The 21,579-nt window shown below is 37.4% G+C and overlaps 1 protein-coding gene across 4 annotated transcripts in view; it reads right to left on the reverse strand.

Annotated features, from left to right (window-relative positions):
* RAB28 (RAB28, member RAS oncogene family) overlaps positions 1-4,862 on the reverse strand; it is a 93,174-nt gene extending 88,312 nt beyond the window's left edge. For 3 of the 4 annotated variants that reach the window (XR_010942916.1, XM_067735529.1, XM_067735530.1), the window contains exon 1: positions 4,551-4,861. Coding sequence is in view for 2 of the 4 variants with exons in the window: in XM_067735529.1 (XP_067591630.1) it covers positions 4,551-4,625 (75 nt within the window). In the remaining 2 variants the exon portion in view is untranslated. Of the gene's footprint in view, positions 1-4,550 lie in introns of all 4 variants that reach the window. The other variant, XR_010942917.1, reaches the window with a different exon arrangement.
* Positions 4,863-21,579: the final 16,717 nt, after the last annotated feature.

The raw sequence follows: 21,579 nt of genomic DNA on the forward strand, positions 1-21,579 counted from the left end.
GAGAATTATCAACAGAAAAAACTAAACCAACATGATTAAAGATCTGAATCTTATATGTCCCTATATATCAGTTCAATACAACTTTCAGAGATGTTTCATTTCTGAGGTTAAACATCTGAGTAGTTTGTGCCCTCAGCCAATAAGAAGTAGAACTAATTAAGGAGAGGAAAGCCCATTTATAGAATTTCCTTTCTTTTCTCCCCCCACAAGAAACATGTCTAATTTTTCTCTATATTAAAAATGTTGTACTTCCCTGGTGGCGCAGTGGTTGGGAATCCGCCTGCCAGTGCAGGGGACACGGGTTCGAGCCCTGGTCCGGGAAGATCCCACATGCCATGGAGCAACTAAGCCCGTGCACCACAACTACTGCGCCTGCTCTCTAGAGCCCGCGTGCCACAACTAGTGAGCCCACGCGCCTACAGTCCGTGCTCTGCAACAAGAGAAGCCACCGCACCACAACAAAGACCCAACACAGCCAAAAATTAAATATAAATAAATAAATTTATTTTTAAAATTTGTTAAATGAAAATTATTCTATAGAATGACTGATAATATTTATCTTTTAAATTAAGAAGTTGATATTTTTAATATTAAGCAGACAAAAATAAATATAGTCCATCCAAGAACCATAAAGCTTAAAAGTCACAAGAATATTATAACCAGAACAAATATATATATACATTTTTTAAATAACAACTCTAAGTTACATTCAAAACTCTAGAGTTTCTTTAGGATACCATTTCTTACCAAAGCAAAAGAATAATCGAGTAACAACTGAAATAACTCAATAACTCAAAAGCTTCTTAAACATTTTAAATGTATTATTTATTTATTTGTAGACTTCCCCAAAAAGAAGAGAAAGGGAGTTTCATGAAGCTTTTATGCTCTTCAAGACAGATTCCTAAAGTTAAGGAAAAATAGCTCTTTCTTATTTTGAAAGTTAAAATTAGATGTCAATTCCTAAGTAATGAAAACTAAGATAAAATTTCCAAGATAGCTTACTATAATTAATTACAACATAAGTACAGTAGTGCAAAAGAAAACTTGGCCAAACTTCAATTCCTTTAAACAAAAAGACCTAAAATCCCTTTGACATAAGAACCATATTTTTCATATAAATGGCAATTTGCACACACTAACGCCAATTCTTTTAATATTTAAATACTCAGCATTTGTAAGAAATTACTAAAATATTTGGTCAAATATTTATTGAGCACCATAAGAAAGATGTTCTGCTAGACTCTGAGAAATAAACTCACTACACCAAAATGAAAATTCATTTGGCTTCCTTGATAATATAAAAACTAAGAGATTAGGGAAAAAAAAGTAAGCATTCTTTTTTAAATCCTTTTTTCATTTAGCCTTGTTTATGCCATTGAGCTTATTTAACTTAGAGCACAAAATCATCTGTGAAGAGGCTCAGAGTTCTAGAGAAAAATAATTAACACTACTTATACTATTACAGATATTTCAAAATGTTTAATATATGGATGGCTGAAACACCTTTATAAATCTAAGACAAACTCAAGGCACATGTAACTTCAGCTTAGTGTTTCTTTTCCTAAAAATCGGACTTCTAGATTTTGAAAGTCTCACACTTTTGAGGCAAACATAAAGCTAGAATTTTCAATTGGAATAGAGTACAATCTGTCAAAAGTATAGGTCATTGCAAACAAAGAATATTAAAATGGGTTCTTATACCATCTCCAGACATCTCACTATAAAAATTAATCAGAGAATCAACTGAATCAGTGGGAAGGAGGCACATCCTCTTCAATTATCTAGATATTATGCTATCTTTCTCATTCAATAATTTCTCAGAAGTCATTGTATAAATATCCTTTTTAAACAATTATGAAGAGAACAACCATCTTTCATATCTGTAACTCTTTTTTTCTGATTCTTTATAGTTTTTTTGTTTGGCGAACTTTTGCTAACAATTTTTAACCATACTACATTTACTAATACTGAAAAGACACCATAAAAGAATATTTTGCCTCAAAAAAAAAATCTTAAGAAGTATATAATAAAATCCAAAGTATGACTCAAAACAGGAAAGAAACAGAAACACGTGTTAATAGCAAAAGGAGCTAAATTTCTCTTGAATAAACTGTTAGTGGTCATCTCAATATTCTATTGCTTTTGTAAGGGTGTATAAAAATGCCCTGAGTTAGAACTAGCAAGAAAAACTGATACTAGAAAAAATGGCCAGGAGTTAAATCAGGATACAAGTAAGAATGAAAGAGAGGCTGAATTCATAATAGAAAAGAACAGTAAAAGAAACAGAATGGGAATGTTGGTAGCTGCCAATAATACGGCAATAATCTGAAAACTGAACAGGGTATGGAAAAAAACAAAAGTTGATATATGAATAATGAAAAAAGGTTAGATTTCTGATGCTGGTATCCAGAAATTTCTGGCAGAAAACAATCTTTACAATTTTAAAATAGATTAGTCAAGATGACAAAGACTAAATCAGAATGCCATAAACAGTATCACTGTTATCCTTTGAAGCAGAATGATAATCCTAATTCAATAATATAGAAGGAAAAAAGTACGCTTTGTTGTACACTAGATAAAATTTTTGACAGAGATGAAAAATCATAATTATTCACACTAAATTAGTAACAAGAGGAAAATGTATGACAGGCTAGATGAAAAACCTAGATAGAAATTATGAACAAATTTCAACAGAGAAATACATGTATGATAATGGATGAATATTGGGGAAAAAAATTAACAAAAATTTAAAGAATTATGATAGAATGTAAGATAATGGAAAATTTTTGTGTCTTTTTATACATGTATTAGTGTTATAGACAGTCATTATAGTTTTAAACAGGAAATAAATTCAGTTATGAGTTCACCATAAAAAGATTTAGGAAATGAAAAATTAGAAGACATTCAAAAGAAAATACGAATGAGAAAACTATAAAAATAGAACTTAAAATTTTTACTGAATAAGGGTGTTAGAAACAATGCTGATTCATTTAAAACAACTCATCCATTCAACAAGTTGTTACAAGTGTACAAAAAGTCATATAATTAATACTTTATAAAGAAAAGTGATCCCAAGTTCTTTTCTTCCTCAAAATGTTTAAAAGTAATCAGAGCATATTAAGTTGTTTTTCCTCAATAATAAAAATCAATAACAAAATATCAGGGATGGCAAGAAAGAAATTAACAAGAATCCTCCAAATCCTGCATATGAATGACACCTTTCCCTAGGGCCCTAGGAACTCAAATCTCAGAACGAAAGACAGGAGCAGCTGTGCAGTGCCAACTGCCAGGGAAGATGTATCGAGCAGTCGTCACCATAGGAACCAGGGTCCAAACTACACCAGGAACATGAAAACGTGAAGCCGAAAACGGGAAACTGGTAACAATAATAACCAGCGTTTCTGAAGCCTCTAGTTGAGAAAGCGGATGGAAGAAGAAAGGAGACAAACTCTAACAATATTCCCAGAAACAGTGTTGGCGCCATTGATAGGAGCGACAGGTGTGAAGGTTGGCCAGGCAGAGGCTTTTCACCTTATTTGGGGCGTGGATCAAGAACCCTTTAAGATCTTATGGACCATCTCCAAAGAGCAAGCACCGGGCAATGTTTATTCCACCTCAGGAGCTCCACAACCCTGGGTTAAAGACCTGTGCCTACGAGGTAAGGGGACTGGCTGCCAGATATTCTCACGCACTCATTCTCATTCATTCAACCAACTGTCACTGAAAGACAGACTTTAAGGCAATGATCCCCTCTGTCATGTTAGCAGCTCTGCCCTCAGCAACCAGTCCAGAATAGGAGTTCAATAGATATTTGTTGAATGAATGTTTGTGTTGACAGGTGCTGTGCTGGGAACAGAGATGAACAAATATGATGCTCTAAAAGTGCAACTAACATTTACTGAGTGCACACCATGTTATGAAAGCTTTATGTAGATTTTCATATTTAATGTGGATTTGCACACTTCACCCTTCGAGGAGACCCCTATCAATATACCCATCTTACAGATGAAGTACAAACAGGATAGCAATTTGCCCTCCAATGATCCGACGAGTAAGTGATGGAGCCCCAATTCTCTCACCCAAGGAATCTGATTCCAGCGTCAAGTTCTTGGGAGATTCCAGTACAGTGGAGCCATCAGAAACGGTAAACGGGGGGAAAGGAGCAAAGTGTGACCTGGACTAAAGTAAAAAGAGGTAAGGTGCCTTGGCAGATCCTTGCCAGTCCTCAGAGGCGAGAAGCTGGAAAGCTTCCCAGGGAGATGATACTGGCTCGTGTCTTAAAGAAGTAGGAGTTCGAGATCCAGGCAGGGTTAGGCAATGACTTTTTTTTTTTTTTTTTTAATTTAAGAGGAGCTGGACAGCTCTCGACGGACTTCACCAAGCGCCTATTAGTGTCGAACCCCAGGCCACGACCTCGCGGGCCCAAGCCCAGACGCCCCGGGGCTCGGGGACATAAGGCGACGCCGGGGGGGCGGGGAGGAGGCTGGAGGACGCCAGAGCCGGCCGGGGTTCCTGCAGGCCTGGCACGGCGGGCCCGCTCGAGGACTGACCTTCCCGGAGGTGCCGTCCCCCAGCACGACGATTTTCAGTTGCCGGTCCTGGCTCTCCTCCTCTGAGTCCGACATGGTGTCCCAGGAACCAGGCCCACCTCCCCTCCCTCCCCACCGAGGTAGAAGGAGGAAGGGAAGGAGGGGGGTCTCTGGGGGCGGGGGAGAGGAAGAAGGGCAGCAGTGGGGGCAGCACCCCCCGTCCCGGTGTCTCAGCGGTCGCCGGAGGTATCCGGGCAGAATCACTCGTCAGAAGCCATCTTGCCCGCCTCCCCTACCCCTTGCGCGTTGGCCCCGCCCCCTGAGCGCGACGTCGGGCGCGCTCCCCTGCATCTGTGCCAACCCGCGCAGACCGCTAGCCTTCCTGGCGGGCCGACCCATCCGCAGGCTTGGGAAAAGGAGGCGTTCGAACCGAACAGGCGAGACACTGCGCCACACTCGCAGGGACATTTGGCAAGAGAAACAAAGATGTGTATAACTTAAGCTAGGTAGAAAAACGGGGTTAGAGTAGCGCGCAGACGTTCTATTAAATTCCCTTGTTTCCATCTCCCCCTGTGAAGGTTCCTGAAGCGAATGGTTTAGCCCGACGAGGAGGGAGGGTGGGGTGACGCCGTGGCCGCGCGCCGCGGTTGCCATGGAAGGCAGGACACATGAGAGGCAGCGGGGCAGGGCCTGCCTCAGGGCGCCGGAGACGCAGGTTGCCAGGCGGAACGAGCTAGAGAGGGGCCTCTGCAGCAGTGTGGGCGCCGGGGTTCGCGCCCCGGGAAGAGCGGCGACTTGGTGGAGGAGGGGGCGGTTGCTAAGGACGTAGCTGCTGCACAGCGAGGCTGCCGGGCGGCGCGAGGCGTGGAACGTAGCTCTGGTGCTGCTTTGTTTCCTCCTCTCAGACCTTGGGTTTCCTCGTCCAAACAGCGGAATCTGATCATTCACGAAGCACTTAAGCTAGAGCAGCAGTTCTCAAAGTATGATCCAGGGAACCCTGAGGGTTCCAATAAAGTAAAACTATTTTCCTAATAATTCATTTAATTTTTTTCCTTTCTCTCGTTCATGTTCTCACAAGTATAAGTAGAGGTTTTCCAGAGGATGCATGATGTGTATATCACTCTGACAGCTAAGGGAGCAAACATTTCTCAGTATTCATTTCGATGCAGTAATGAAAGCTACAACTTACATAAACAAAAACTATTTGGGGTACACAATAATTCTTAAGAGTGTAGAGGGGGCCTTGAGCCTCAAAAGTTTGGGAACTGCTGTCCTGGATGGATGATCTCAGTCTAGTAGCGTAGGTAAAAGACATAATTGGAAATTTAAATATAATGAGATAAATTCCACTATATAAATAAATATAAATATATATATTTTTTTTCTTTTTTTTTTTTTGCGGTACTCGGGCCTCTCACTGTTGTGTCCTCTCCCGTTGCGGAGCACAGGCTCCGGACGCGCAGGCTCAGCGGCCAAGGTTCACGGGCCCAGCCGCTCTGCGGCATGTAGGGATCTTCCCGGACAGGGGCACGAACCCGTGTTCCCTGCATCGTCAGGCGGACTCTCAACCACTGTGCCACCAGGGAAGCCCAAGTTCCACAATATTAATGCCAGACTACTATATTTGTCTCCTTGTTAATTACTTTTCGTGGATTCACGTTCAATCCTCATGGGAATCCTATAAAGTAGGTAGAATTATGTCATTTTACAGATGAGGAAGCTTAAGTCACAAAAAGCTTAGCTCAGAGGCAATAGTCCTGGAAAGAATATGGGAATTCAAATGGGAAAGCAGTACAGTTTAAAGAAGTACCCATCCCTGGCAGCAGCACTGAAGTTCTAATCACAGACCTGCGCTTATTAGATGTGTGACCTTGAGCCACAATTTCCTTATCTATCAAATAGAGGCACTACCTCCTTCATAGGGTTGAGAATTAAATGAAGTAATCACTGTAAAGTAACATAGCACAATGCCTGGCATATAATAAGCACCCTCATCATCACCATTAGACATGGAGCATCACTGCTTTCTACCCAGGTTATCTTAAACAGGATTCCTATGCAGAGCTTCAGTCCCTTCATCTGTAGATAAGGTTATCCACAATAGTCGACACCCAGTTGTTTCCAGTTCTTCCAGTTCCAGTTCTACCAGTTCCCAGTTCTTTCCCTACTCCCCACCACCACCACCATCACCACCACCAACTTTCTACATCACTGGATGTGTTAATGAGAATTAGAAGAAAAAGTTAAGTGAAAGAGCTTTGCAAAGTCCATTGTAAATGTTAGGTTGAGGAATCTGTTTTTAATGAGGACAGATTTAACCCCTTCTTGTCCATGAGGTCAGTTAATGTGGCAGCAATTGGCTTTTCCACTCTTAATGGAAATGGTTATGTGACCCAGTTTGACCAATGAGACAGAAGAGGATGTCCTTTGGGAAACATCTGGGAAAGATTTTCCTCTCTGATTTAAGAAAAGAAGAAAAGAAAGAATACAAGAGATGCAGAAGGAAGGCTCTCCCCCTTCCTTCCTTTGCTGTGATTATTTGGGTGAGGACATAATTCTTGGAGCAGCTACAGCCTTCAACACCCTACCTTCCAGGCTTCTTGTTATGGGGAATAAATCTAAGGTACTTTAGTGATGTATTCCATTACTTGCAGACAAAAACATCCCAATTGGCACAAATATTTGGCTAAAAACTAGGTTTACTTAAGGCCATTTAAGTGACTTTCATGTGTGATTTCAAACTTTGCATTTTGTAATCACCAATTTCCTGGACAACGGCTTTGATGGAGAGACATCATTTATTTGGATATGGATTCATCCCTGAGACAGTATTGCTACATGAAACAAAAAGCCAATTGCGTTCTTTTAATGACCATATTTTCACATCTATCACAAGATTCCATGTTGAAAATTAGATTTGAAGACTAGGAGCCATATATATATATAAATTAAAGAGAAATGGGAATCTTTTTCAGTGGTCTTAAAACTAATACCTTAACAAAGTGCTTAGAAGGAATTCTCTGGCAGTCCAGTGGTTAGGACTTCGCATTCTCACAGCCGAGAGTCCGGGTTCAATCCCTGGTCAGGGAATTAAGATCCCACAAGCTGCGAGATGTGGGGTAAAAAAAAAAAAAAAAAAAAAAAAAACTTAGATAAGAATTCTGGAAATTTCAAAAAGAATTGGGGTTCTTTAGATAGAAAGAAGTAAGATTAGTTACACAAGATAAACCTGTCTGCTATCTGTAAAACCGCCTTCCCACCTAACTTTAAAATATATTTTCTAGTATCCCTAACAGGTGACAAAACAATCTTTGTTGGAATATATCCTGATTCAAGGAGTTTATTCCCTCATGAAGTAACTTGGACTATGGACAGATAGACCTCGTTATTAGAATATTCTTTCTGAAATGAGCTGAAGTCTCTCACTAAAAATTCCAACTAATGGTATTGGATGTGACTTCTGGAATAAAATTGACTCTAAAGGAAGCTCTTCAAATTGATTCCCTATAATTAATGATTGCTTTGACAAATACTAAGTGAATGCCTACTGTGTGCCAGGCATTCTTGCTCCCAACTCTTCTGAGCAATGAGCACACACATACAAGGGCTCTGCTCCCATGGAACTTGCAGTTTGGTGGGGAGGTATAGTAGACTAAAGATATCAGGTCCCAGTCCCTGTTTTCTGTTTGACCCAGACAGGAAAAGAGAAGGCAGTGTGACCACAGAAGCAGAGACTTGAGTGATGGAGCCACATGCCAAGGAATACTGGCAACCACCGGCAGCTGGAAGAGGCTGGGAATGAATTCTCTCCCTGGAGCCTCCAGAGAGAGTGCAGGCCTGACAACACCTTGACTTCAGTCCAGTGAACACTGATTTAGGACTTCCAGCCTCCAAAACTGTGAGAGAATAAATTTATGTTGTCTTAAGCACCAAGGTTATGGTCATTTATTACGATGACCACAGGAAACTAACACAAGGAGGAACATAAAAATTTAATAAATCAACAGGAAAATGTCAGATTCAAGTAAAAAAGGTACTAAAACAGCCAATGGTTGGGATAAAGAGTAAAAATATCCAAACATTTTTATTCATCACTAATGAATATGAGAAAATACTAAGTGGATCAGCAAGTAAACTGATTTTAAAAACCATGGATCTCTGCTATCATCTCAACAAATCCAATAGTCATCTGTCAGTTTTCTTTCACTTTTTTCCAATATTTCATAATTTTGAAGATTCAGAGCTTAGGACTAAAATTCTAAGTAAATAGGGATTTGGAAATAAAGATAAAATATGATTAAGATCACTAATTATTAGGGAAATGCAAATCAAAACCACAATGAGATATCACCTCACACCTGTTAGAATGGCTATTATCAAAAAGGGAAGAAATAACAAGTGTTGTTAAGGATGTGGAGAAAAAAAAACCCTCATACATTTTTTTTGTAATAGTTTTGTTGTTAAATTTTTGGTTTTTTTGGCTGCATTGGGTCTTCGTTGTTGGGTGTTCGTTGCTGTGCATGGGCTTTCTCTAGTTGCAGTGAGCGGGGGCTACTCTTCGTTGCGGTGCATGGACCTCTCACTGTGGTGGCTTCTCCTGCTGCAGATCCAGGGCTCTAGGCGCACGGGCTTCAGCAGTTGTGGCACGTGGGCTCTAGAGCACAGGCTCAGTAGTTGTGGCTCACAGGACTAGTTGCTTGGCGGCACGTGGGATCCTCCCAGACCAGGGCTCGAACCCGTGTCCCCTGCATTTGCAGGCAGACTCTCAACCACTGCACCACCAGGGAAGTCCTCCTCATACATCTTTTATGGAAATGTAAATTGGTGTGGCCACTATGAAAAACAGTATGGAGATTCCTCAAAAAATTAAGACTAGAAGTACCCAGTTCTGGGTTTTTTTTTAATCTTTTTTTTAAATTTAATTTTATATTTTATACAGCAGGTTCTTATTAGTTATCTATTTTATACATATTATTGTATATATGCCAATCCCAATCTCCCAATTCATACCACCACCACCACCCCCCATGCAGCAATTCTGGGTATTTATCCAAGAAAAACAAAAACACTAAGAAAAGATATATGCACTCCTGTGTTCATCGCAGCATTATTTACAATAGTCAAGACATGGAATCAAATTAAGTGTCCATCAATGGATGAACCAATAAAGAAGATGTGAGATAAATGTCACAAGTGGAATATTACTCAGTCATTAAAAAAAGATGAAATCTCTCCATTTCTGACAACATGAATAGACCTTAAGGGTATTACACTAAGTGAAATAAGTCAGATGGAAAAAGACAAATACCATATGATTTCACCCATATGTGGAATATGAGAAACAAACAAAACAAAATAAATGAACAAACCAAACAAAAGCAAACACGTAAATACAGAGAACAGACTGGTGATTACCAGATGGGAAGGGGCAGGGCGAGGAGGGTGGCAGGGAGGGGGAGGGTGAAATGGTTAAAGGGGATCAAGTGTATGGTAAGGGATGGAAACTAAATTTTTAGTGGTGGACATGCTGTAGTATATATAGAAGTCAAAATATAATGTACACACGTAACTTGTATAATGTTATAAACCAATGTCACCTCAATGAAAAAGAAAAAAAACAAAAAAGAAAAAATATATTGAGTAAGGGAAAATAATGGTCATGCTCCCAGCTTGTACACTTGATATTGCTGTAGTTCTGCTGAAAACCTAAGAAGAATATAGAAATGAGCCCCAAAATTTATTTGTTTATTAAACTCCTAGAGGACAAAAATAAGCCTCTCTTCCTGAAATCCTCTTCTCCCTTGATGGTATATATATATATATATATATATATATATATATATATATATATACACACACACACACACATATATATGTGTGTGTGTGTGTGTGTGTGTGTGTAACCATGACCTAGACCAAGATATAGAACAATTCAGAATCCAGCAAGCTCCCTTGTGACATCTCTCAAGTCATTACCTCCTCAAAGGTAACTACAATTGTGACCTCTAGCACTATAAATTAGTTTTACCTGTTTTTGAACTTTATAGAAATATACTCCATATAATATGTACTCTTTGGTATGTAATGACTCTTTTCACTAAATATTATGTCTGTGAGAGACATCCATGTTATTATATATAGCAGTAGTTTGTACTTTTTCATTGCTGTACATTATTCCATCATATGAATTAACCACAACTTAGTTATCTACTCTGCTGCTGATGGACATTGAGATTGTTTCAGGTTTGGGGATGTTATGAATAATGCTCTTTAGCCCCCTCCTCCAAAGGAAATCCCAGTTCACAAATAGCACTCTCCTCACACACACAAATTCTTCTATCTACATTTTATAGTCTTGAGATGATTGGAGCATTTAATAATCATGAAGCTGACTTTTGGATATACCTTTTTAACATCTACATTTGTTGATTTGCTCATGGAGTGTTTCACCTATTGTAACTAGTGGTCTCTACTGAAACTTCAGTTTACACGTAGTGTTCTGTTCAGCATTATAAAGATGTCAGTTCCACACAAACAGATTAAACTCACTTTCAATCAAAACCTCCCTAACTTTTTTTCATTGACAGACAATGCTAAATTTTATCTGAAAGAATAAACACGTGAGGAAAATAAGGGAAGGGGCAAGAAATGAAAAGATCATCAACAGACAATATAATTTTTCTAAAAGATACTAATTACAATTGCAGTACTTAGGAATTCATCTTAAAATATTGTATGGAAAGAAATTACAAAACATTGAAAGAAATTAAATAAATACTAAATAAATGAAGAGCTATCCCATGTCTATGCATAGAAATACAATATTGTAAATATATCAGTTCTACCAAGTGATGTACAGAGACAATGCAATTCCAATAAAATTTTTCATGGAATTTGAAATGATGCATCTGGAAGGCAAAGATCCAAGATTTCAAAGATATTCTAGAAAAAGAACAAAAATACTTGCTTTACCAGATATTAAGATATCACATAAAGTTATAATAATTAAGATGTAGTGTATTTATTGTTTCAGGAATAGACAAACTGACCATTATAACAAAATGGAGAGCCATGAAATAGGCTCTCACATGCTTGGAACTTTGATATATGACAGATTACATATGACAGTAGATAAAAAGGGGAGATAGTTGGAAAGCATATACGAAAAGAATTGAAATTGGAACTCCTACATTTCATCACACACACACACACACACACACACACACACACACACACAATTCCAGTGGAATTAAGAATCTAAATGTGAAAAACAGAAGTTAAATAATTTGAGGTGATTATCTTTCTTATCTTGGGATAGAGGATTTCTTGAACAAGACCAAAATAATTAACAATCAAGAATAATATAAAGAAATTCACATTAAAATAAAAAACTCCCTGATCAAAAGATACCATAAAGAAAGTGAAAGTGTAAGTCACAAATTAGGAGAAGATTTTTTCAATACATAAAATGTACAACCAATTGATATTCTGAACATACAGAGAAGTACAAATCAATAAGAAAAAAATCCAATAGAAAAATGAACAAACAACATGAAAGGCATTTCACAGAAAAGGAAACATGTATGTTCAATAAACTTATCCAAAAAAAGTTCAGCCTTCTTAATGTAACCGAGAAACACACACAAAACAGAGCTTAATGAGATACCATTTTATATCCAGTACATTAGCAAAAATTAAGAAGTCCAATAATATCTTTATCAGCCAAGAAAATAGAAACCACATAGTTATGTCATCAGAGAGAATTTAATATAGGGAATTGGTTCTATGGTATTAAAAGACTGAAAAAAAAATAAAAATAAAAAACAGAAAGGGAACACTGCAGTAACACAAAGTTAGTTACTATAGGAAGCAGTTACTACCCTTAACACTGAAGAACCAAGGGAAGAGGTCAGGGGCTACCCTAACATTAAAGCTTGAAGGAGAAGGCCTGAGGAGGTGGGATTCAGACTTTTGCCTCACTGCTGCTGTTCTTCAGGAATGTAGAGGAAGGACTCAAGGAACTAAGAGTCAAAATTCTGAGGAAGGACCTCCACTAGCTGCTACTGGCTGTGCTTCTGAAGATCAGTAGAGGGACTACACAGAGCTGGAACTCACTTCTGAGGAGAGAAAACTGTTCCACTGCTTTTGGTGCCTCTAAGTGAGTACAATGAGGCTGATTCTAGGAGTGTAGAAAAAGCTGGAAACTGGAAATAACCACCCTTATAACCAGCTTCTGCTACTGAGGTGAAATGCCATTGTTGGAAGAACATCGATTGGAAAATATCACACAAACAGAAAAGAAAGCCCCTTCTGTCTCTTCCTACTTTCCAAACTCCCTCTAGTGCCCCTTGCCATTGGCAAAAACTAAAAGGAAGCAAGCTAGAAAAAGAGCAATGTCGTTTTCAGAGTACTAGGTAAGTCAGTACAGAAGGTGGGTTTGGAGCTTAAAGACAAAACCTTTACAACCAACACAACACCAATTGTTGAGGAGGATGTGGACCAACAGGAACTCATACATTTCTTGTGGAGAGTGCATGGAACCATTTTAGAAAACAATTTTTCATTATTTTGTAAAGTTAAAGATCTCCCTAACCTGGGGTCTAACAATTCTACTCCTAGATATATTCCCTGAAAAATCCCATACATAAATGCACCAGAAGAAATGTACAAGAATTTTCATAAGCTCATTTCATTTGAGAAATCATCCAAAGGTCCTTCAACAGCAAAATGAATAGATTTTGGCATATTCACATATGGAGATACTATGCAGCAGGGAAAAATGAATTACAGCTACCTGGATTAAATTTAGAAATATAACATGGAGTAAAAAAATGCTAATCATAAAAGATTACATAGAGCATGATACCATATTTATAAAGCTCTAAAACAAGAGCTCAAAACTAAATGTATATACATCCATGTATGAACATATATGGCAAAAATTATCCAAAAGTATAATAGTAAACTAAAATTCTAGTTAATGGTAACCTCAAGATGGGAATAAGAATGTGGATGGAATAGGAGAAGAACGTCACATTGCGAATTAAGTCTTCAACATACGAATTGTATATCCCGCCCCCAAATTCATATGTTGAAGACTTTACCCCCAATGTGACTGTATCTGGAGACAGGGCTTTCAGGAGATAATTAAGGTTAAATGAGATCATAAGGGTGAGTCCTAATCCCACAGAACTTGTGGCCTTACAAGAAGAGAGAGAGAGAAAGCGATCTCTCTTTACACCCACACATACTGTGGAAAGGCCATGTGAGAACATAGCAAGAAGGCAGTCATCTGCAAGGCAGGAAGAGAGCCCTCACTGGAAACTGACCCTGCTAAATCTTGATCTAGGACTTCTAGACTCCAAAAATAAATTTCTGTTATTTAAGCCGTGCAGTCCACAGTATTTTATTATGGCAGTACAAGCTGACTAAAACAGATTTTGGACACAATTCAGTCCAAAGCTAAATCTAGAAGAAAAATAAGTGGTAACTGCCTAATTTTTAAGTATTGGAAAGAGGTTAGAACTTCCAGATTTTTAAAATATTATTAAACTATCATAATTAAAATTATGTAGAGTAGGTACTGGAATAAATAGCTGTATTCCTTCAACAGAAAAGTTTAGAAATATTCCAATATATCAAGAAATTAAGCGGATAGTAAGGGGGGAAGTTTATTTCTAATCAGTGGGGAAAACATGGTGTTGCTCATGGTGTTATTTTTTAAAACTAGAGTCTACCTCATCCCTTACTCCAAAGTGAATTCCACATGAAATTAAAACATTTTTGAAGCCATAACAAACTAGGAAAAAAATAGGTAAATATTTATAGCCTGGAGTAGAAGTAACTCATGTAAGCATGGCATGAAGCTCAGTCAAAATATTAAATACTTATAATATGTGTACATAAAATTTTAAACATTCATGTGCCAAAGGTACCATTAGGATCATATAAGCTTCCACAAAAAGATTAGATGAGGAAAACTAGAAAAGCTACACATAGTATTTTTTAATCTATGTGAAATTATCAGAGAATTACCAAATTATGACATGAGTAAGTATAGGGCTAAGAGGAAGGAAGCCCAAAGATCAGAAGACAGCATTGAGGACCACTCTCCCCAGGAGGTATCTGCTGGTTCAAAAACAGAGATGAGAGACAGGATAAGTAGCACTTTTCACAGTCTCATAGAGCTGGGAGAAGAAAGGGTAAACAATGAAGGTCAAGGCACATCACAAAGCAGGAACCTTTATAAACCAACCCCCATTCTTTGGGTTAAGAAGTTCCTGAAAAGCTACATCTTAGGAGTTAGGGCGGGTGAACTGGAAATACATCACCTCCACAGAAATTGAAGCCAATTTTTGTGCTACCTCAATTCCTCATTGAACTAAGATGATCTGGGTTGCTAGTGCTCCTGGGTGAACTACTGGAAACAAATCTCTTTTCTCTCTGCAGGAGTATCAAATTATCTCTACAGTTTTTCATCATCAATATCTAACAATCAGAAACTTGGTATATGAGCAGTGAGACTTGGTGACTGAAAATCAAGAGAAATTGTGAACAATAGAAGTAACCCACAGAGATCCAGATAATGGAGATATAAAACATGGTCATTAAATAGCTGGTATGTGTAAGGGTTTATACGACAAGACTGAGAATTTGGTCAAGAAGTTGAAAATGTAAAAGAGAACCAAGTGGAAATTAGCAACATAATAACAGAAATTATCCCAATCAGTAAGTTTAGTAGCAGGTTAGACAGAGTTGAAGAGAGAAATAATAAGGCAGAAAATGAATCAGAAGATAATATCTGGAAGGAAGGGCACAAAGACAGTGGGAAAGAAATAATAATCAGGTAAATGCCAAGGAAAACTACAATGAGCTACCACTACACCCTCACCAGAATGGCTATAAAATTACAGACTGATGTTGCCCAGGTTTTGAAGATGTGGAGCCATTAACATTCCATGCACTGCTGGTCAGAGTATAAATTTCTGTAACCCCTTCAGCAACCTGTTTGGCATCATCTAATAAAGATGGATATATATATATATATATATGTCCTATAGTCCAATAATTTCATTTCTTAGTATCTATCCAAGCAAGAGGCATACAAAGACATGCACAAGAATGTTCATAGCATCATTATTTATAATACTCTAAAACTGGAAAATATCCAAATATTCATCAACAATTGAATTGTAGTATATTCACACAATGGGTTATCATGCAGCAATGAAAATTGCTACATGTTACAATATGGAAGAAGTCTAATCGATACAACATAGAATGAAAGAATCCAGACATGAATGAGTACATCCTCCATGATTCCATTTATATAAAGTTGAAAAAAAAAAAAACCCTATGGTATTAGAAGTCAAAACAATGCTTACCTCTGGGGAGGAAGAAGTGGGTAATGATGAAGACCAGGGCACAAGGGAAGCTTTCAGAGTACTGGAATCACTCTATTTTGTTTTTTACTTGGCTGGTGGAAATATGACTTTGTCCACTTTCTTATCTGGTGGAGATATGAGTTTGTCCACTTTCTTATACTTCACTAAGGTATAATCTTAAAATTAGTGCAATTTTCTATATGTTATTCTTAAATTAAAATTATAAATATACACATATGTGGTTGATGGTAAATGCATAGTAAAATTAAATCTAGAAGAATATAAGACAAGTTATTTATAGCCGTTAATAGTAGCAAGATTATAGAGAACTATCACTTTTCATGTTATGTATTTCTGTATTTTATGAATTTTTAAAATAAATTTATTTATTCATTCATTTATTTATTTTTGGCTGCGTTGGGTCTTCATTGCTGTGTGCGGTCTTTCTCTAGTTGCGGTGAGCGGCGGCTACTCTTTGCTGCGGTGCACGGGCTCTAGGCGTGTGGGCTTCAGTAGTTGTAACAGGCAGGTTCAGTAGTTGTGGCTTGCAGACTCTAAAGCGCAGGCTCAGTAGTTGTGGCACACGGGCTTTAGGTGCTCTGTGGCATGTGGGATCTTCTCGGACCAGGGCTTGAACCCGTCCCCTGCATTGGCAGGCAGATTTTTAACTACTGCTCCACCAGCGTAATCCCTGTATTTTAAGAATTTTTTACAGTGTACATGAATGTGTGTTGTAATCAGAAAAAGGAAACATGAAAAAATACATGAATAACAACAAAAGACTAAATAGTTACCTACAGTCCTTTTCACAGTGAGCAGATGAGAACTTTGTGTGATAAGAAGATCCCACTAATTTAGAAAACCTGTTAGTTTCATAATCATCTAAGACCCTTTGTTTGAAAAGAAAAAAAAAAATCTTGTTTGAAAAAGAACCGCAGGCTGGTGTGTGAGCTTCAATTTCCCAGCTGTCCACAGTTCTGCCTCATTGCTTGGGGATGTGCTTCATTGATTCCTAAAGCATAGCTCCAGACAAAACCCAAAATTTGTAAAGCAGGAGAGTTCTCAAATCACCTCCACAGCTGTGAAAACCAGACCTGTCACAACTTACCAGTGAGTCTGGCATGGTTAAATAAGGTAATACGTGTGGAAATGTTTTGAAAAATTAGAAGTTATGGTATAAATGCAAAATGTTATTTGAAACTTGATTGTGGAAGCTTTGGGGATGTGAATTTCCCTGACCATCAAGAACTAGCATAGAGAACTCAGTAAGTTTTAAGGAAACTCTGCATTTCCAGATTCCATGGACTGGCAGTGGTACAAATGTTCTCCAAGACATATTATCCTTTACTGTGACCCCTTCAGAAACCTTGTTTTACACAGCTTTCCTCTATAGCATAACTGCTTTACGTGTGATGGCCCCTTAGCTGGATCATCTGGGTTTCCAGTTTATCTATGTTTTGAAAATTAGATTTCAGACATTCAGACAAGTAAGATGATATTATAAAATATTATCTTAACTTTGGGATAGCATTCCCCAAAAGCAAGTTCTTTGGGACACTAGTCCCATGAATTGCTGTTCAAATAAAGTTTGGAAACAGCTATAGCTACCCCACTTTTGGAAAGTGACAATGCACTTGAGCATAACATACTCTGAGAAATATTGCAATAATCACTCTCTTTGGACTTTTTTAACTCAAAATTTCCCAAACTTATTTGACCAAAGTAATATTTTACTGATATCATATAGAACTAATGTTGTATAAAACATTATTTCAGAAACTCTACTTTAAAAAATTCCAGGAGAGAACGAAATCTCAAAAGCAGTTAAGAAGCTGATTTTCAACACTTAAATCTTCATTATACAAAGTTCATATGAAAAAGACTTAAATTTCTACTTACGTATATGGAGAGTCCAATCTATTGGTACACAAGTGTTTTGATTCAGAGTGTATTTAAAGTTTTCTCAGTGCTTCTGTCATTATAACTAAAATAAATTAGTATAATAAGAACGTTAAGAGCTATGCAAGCAGAGTGGTTAAAGCACTGGCCTAGATTCAGAGATCTGATTTTTATTTGAAGTCATGTTTATGACCTTGAAAAAGTAATTTAAATTCTATGAGTTTCAGTTTCCTCATCTATAAAATAGAGATTATAGTAATATACTTTCTTCATAGGGTTGTTATAAAGCTTATCAATAATATATGTATGCATACAATGCTTAGTACAACAACAAATCTATGTTAGAGCCTATTATTAAAGTGTCTCATTTTGATATCAAATAAGCACATTAGAATATAAACATGTAAATGAGTTTTGCCTATAAAACAAAGTCACCATGGCAAGCTATACGGTTAAACCAGTGATGCTAATATTTTTAAAATATCTTTTTTGGAAGGTGAGTAAACAGAGAGTAAGCTTTCTGACTAAATATGGATAAATTAAACTTTGGTGTGATATGTGAGAAACATTTTTCTAAAAATATAACTGAATTCAATAAAAACATTTGATATAGTCCCTGAATGTGAAGAGCCATGGATTAATACTACACGCTGTATGATGGTTAATTTTGAAACACTGAGGTTTCCTGGTGCAGAGACTCTACCTCAAGACTGCAACATAGAAATCCTGCCTGAGTTTCCAGCATGCTGGCCAACCTTAAAAATTTCAGATGTGCCAGTCTTCCACAATCACGTGGACCAATTCTATAAAGTCAATCTCTCTGTGTCTCTCTATGCACACACATGTGCACATGCGCACGTGCACACACACACACACACGCTAATGGTTCTTTTTCTCTGCAGAACCCTGACTGATACACGTTGTGAGGGATACAAAGTGGAATTATGACTTCATGGGATTAGTATTTATGCTATCTTTGCATTTAAAAGAATTCCTCTTTTTTTGAGTGCCCATTAGGAACCAGACACTTTATGAGGAACGTGAATATACATGATCTAATTTCATCCTCATAGTGATCCAACAAACTAAAAAGTAGTAGATCTTAAATTATTATAAACTACAACTTATTAATTGCTTTACAGAACATAAGACCCTAAAAACAGGGGTAGAAATATAGAAAGAAATAGTAAGGAAACATGGAAATGAAGAAAATAAGGCAGGTCTGAAAATCCGTTGTCTTCTACTCAGGAAACATTTTGAGTTATCTTGGGCTGAACCTAAGTAGCTTTTTTCAAAGAAAAGTTAATTATGATATACTGGAACAAAGTACACCTTTCCCTAATTACCCAACACTCTATTACCCCATGGCATAAACATAAAAATTATTTAATATATACTGAAAAAGTATGGAATAAAATGAGTCATAAAACATGAGTTTAATTTCAGCTCTACTTACTACTAGCTTGGAGGCCTTGGGTAAGTCTCTTAGCTTCAGCAATGGAAATAAGAGTAAGCACCTCACAAGAGTACTATGAAGATCAAATTAAAGGCCAGTATTTTAAAGAACTCTAGACTATACAAGGAGCTACAAGTACTTGTTTTTGTTGATTTGAGCTTCCTAGCTATTATATCTTCATTTATCCTACAGTTTACTTAATACAGCAGAGACAGACTTGAAAAGAGGCTAAATTTCTGCTTCTAGCAGTTTTGCAAACTATATAAAGTCCTCCCAACACAAAACTAAAGACTTTCAAGAAATTACACTGTTTTTTTTTTAAATGGAACCTTAAGAAGTGAAAGTTACAATCACTGAAATGAAAATCTTAGTGAGTGGATTAAGTAGTACATTTGAAATAGCTCAGTAACTGGAAGATAGAAATAATGACATTACCCAGAATGTAACACAAATATATCAGGAGATTTTTTTTTAAATGAAAGAGGGTTTAAGAAACATGGAAAATAAGATAAGAAGGTGTAACACAATTAGAGCTGGAGAAAGAGGAGCAAATAATGTGGAAGAAACAATATTCTACAAGGTTAAGCCTGAGGATTTTCCAAAACTAATGAGACATTAAAATGCAGATAGAGAAAACACAATCTACTAAATGGAATAATAGAAAGTGATACCCAGACTCATTGTGGTAACACTTCATAACCTGACAAAGACCAAAAACATTTTTTTCATATTATATTTTATATACTAGTCACAGACTCACATTGGTTTATTTTCTTGTAATCAGGAAAGTACAAAATAATAATATGTTATAATGATACATTTAATTGTTATTTTTAAAGTCTTTGGAGTTTCTCTTGTGTTTTGTTTCCTCTCTCTCTCCCAGTCTGTATCAGGCCAATTCATGACTTGCCGGAACTCATACCACAGAGCATTTTTGCCAACTATTTATGTTCTTTCCTTACTTAGGTAAAGTAAATCCCATACTTTCTCAGTGGGGTTAAGGTCAAGACTCGGAGGGGAGCCACTCCTTCCTAATTAGTTCCCCAGACTCCTCTTTTTTTTTTTTTTTCCTTTTTAAATGGCCACAACAGTTTAGAAAAATGTTTGGAGTCATAATCCTCCTGATAAATGAATCCCTGATCAAGCAGCTGGTTTCCAGAAGGGACTCCTTGCTGTGCTGCAATTATGTTGAAGCTGAACTCCAGTAGTTCAGGTCAAGCTGAAGTACTTGAGGGGACCATACCTGTCTCTGAACTGTACTGCATAATACGCTAAGCTAAGAGACTCCAGCTTCTCCTCTCCAAAGCTCCCACCCAAAATATCAATTTTTTTTAGTCAATGAGAAAAATACTTATTGATGGGAATCCATGTGAAGGTCTTCTACTGGTGACCCAAGGTGGGGGAAGAACCATGCTTTCAGAGAGTAATGACAATGTAGGACCATCCTAGAAATCTTGAAAATAATTTTCTATTTATATATAATGCACTTAATTTCTGAGCTACTGAATAGTCATGTATTAATAGTGGCACCATATTATCTGTCTGATATATTTAAGTCATTCTAAAGGGAAATATTTATTTAAAAAAAGTTATATCTCAGACTAAGAAAACTAAACAGGAAATTACAAAAGTCTACATCTTGAATACTGTAAATAATGGCACTTTACAACACACACACATGAATGCACACAGAATTTTTCACCTGAGCACATGCTAAATTTGTAGACTTCAGCTACTTTCAACTCTTACAGATTTATTTTCCCTCTCTGATCCTTCTAGGATAATAAAAACATTGTCCATGGGCTTCCTTGGTGGCATAGTGGTTAAGAATCCGCCTGCCAATGTAGGGAACACGGGTTCAAGTCCTGGTCCGGGAAGATCCCACATGCCGCAGAGCAACTAAGCCCGTGCTTAGTTGCTACAACTACTGAGCCCGAGTGCCACAACTACTGAAGCCCGCATGCCTAGAGCCCATGCTCTGCAACAAGAGAAGCCACCACCACGAGAAGCCTGTGCACCACAACGAAGAGTAACTCCCGCTCACCACAACTAGAGAAAGCCCATGCATAGCAACGAAGACCCAACGGAGCCAAAAAGAAATAAATAAAATAAATTTATTTAAAAAAAAAAGTTGTCCATGTATGCCATGTGAAAGTACAGTCTTTCATCACTTCCATCACTTTTAACACTTGTCAATAATGTTATATCAGCTACGAAGCTGATTTGTGTTTTTGCCAAGAGACAATGTTAACTTCCCTGCTGTCAGTGCCTTTAATAAGAAACATACCTTTCCACACCGCTACTATGACTC

Source organism: Pseudorca crassidens, chromosome 4 (genome assembly GCF_039906515.1).
Source record: "Pseudorca crassidens isolate mPseCra1 chromosome 4, mPseCra1.hap1, whole genome shotgun sequence".
Classification (NCBI taxonomy): domain Eukaryota; kingdom Metazoa; phylum Chordata; class Mammalia; order Artiodactyla; family Delphinidae; genus Pseudorca; species Pseudorca crassidens.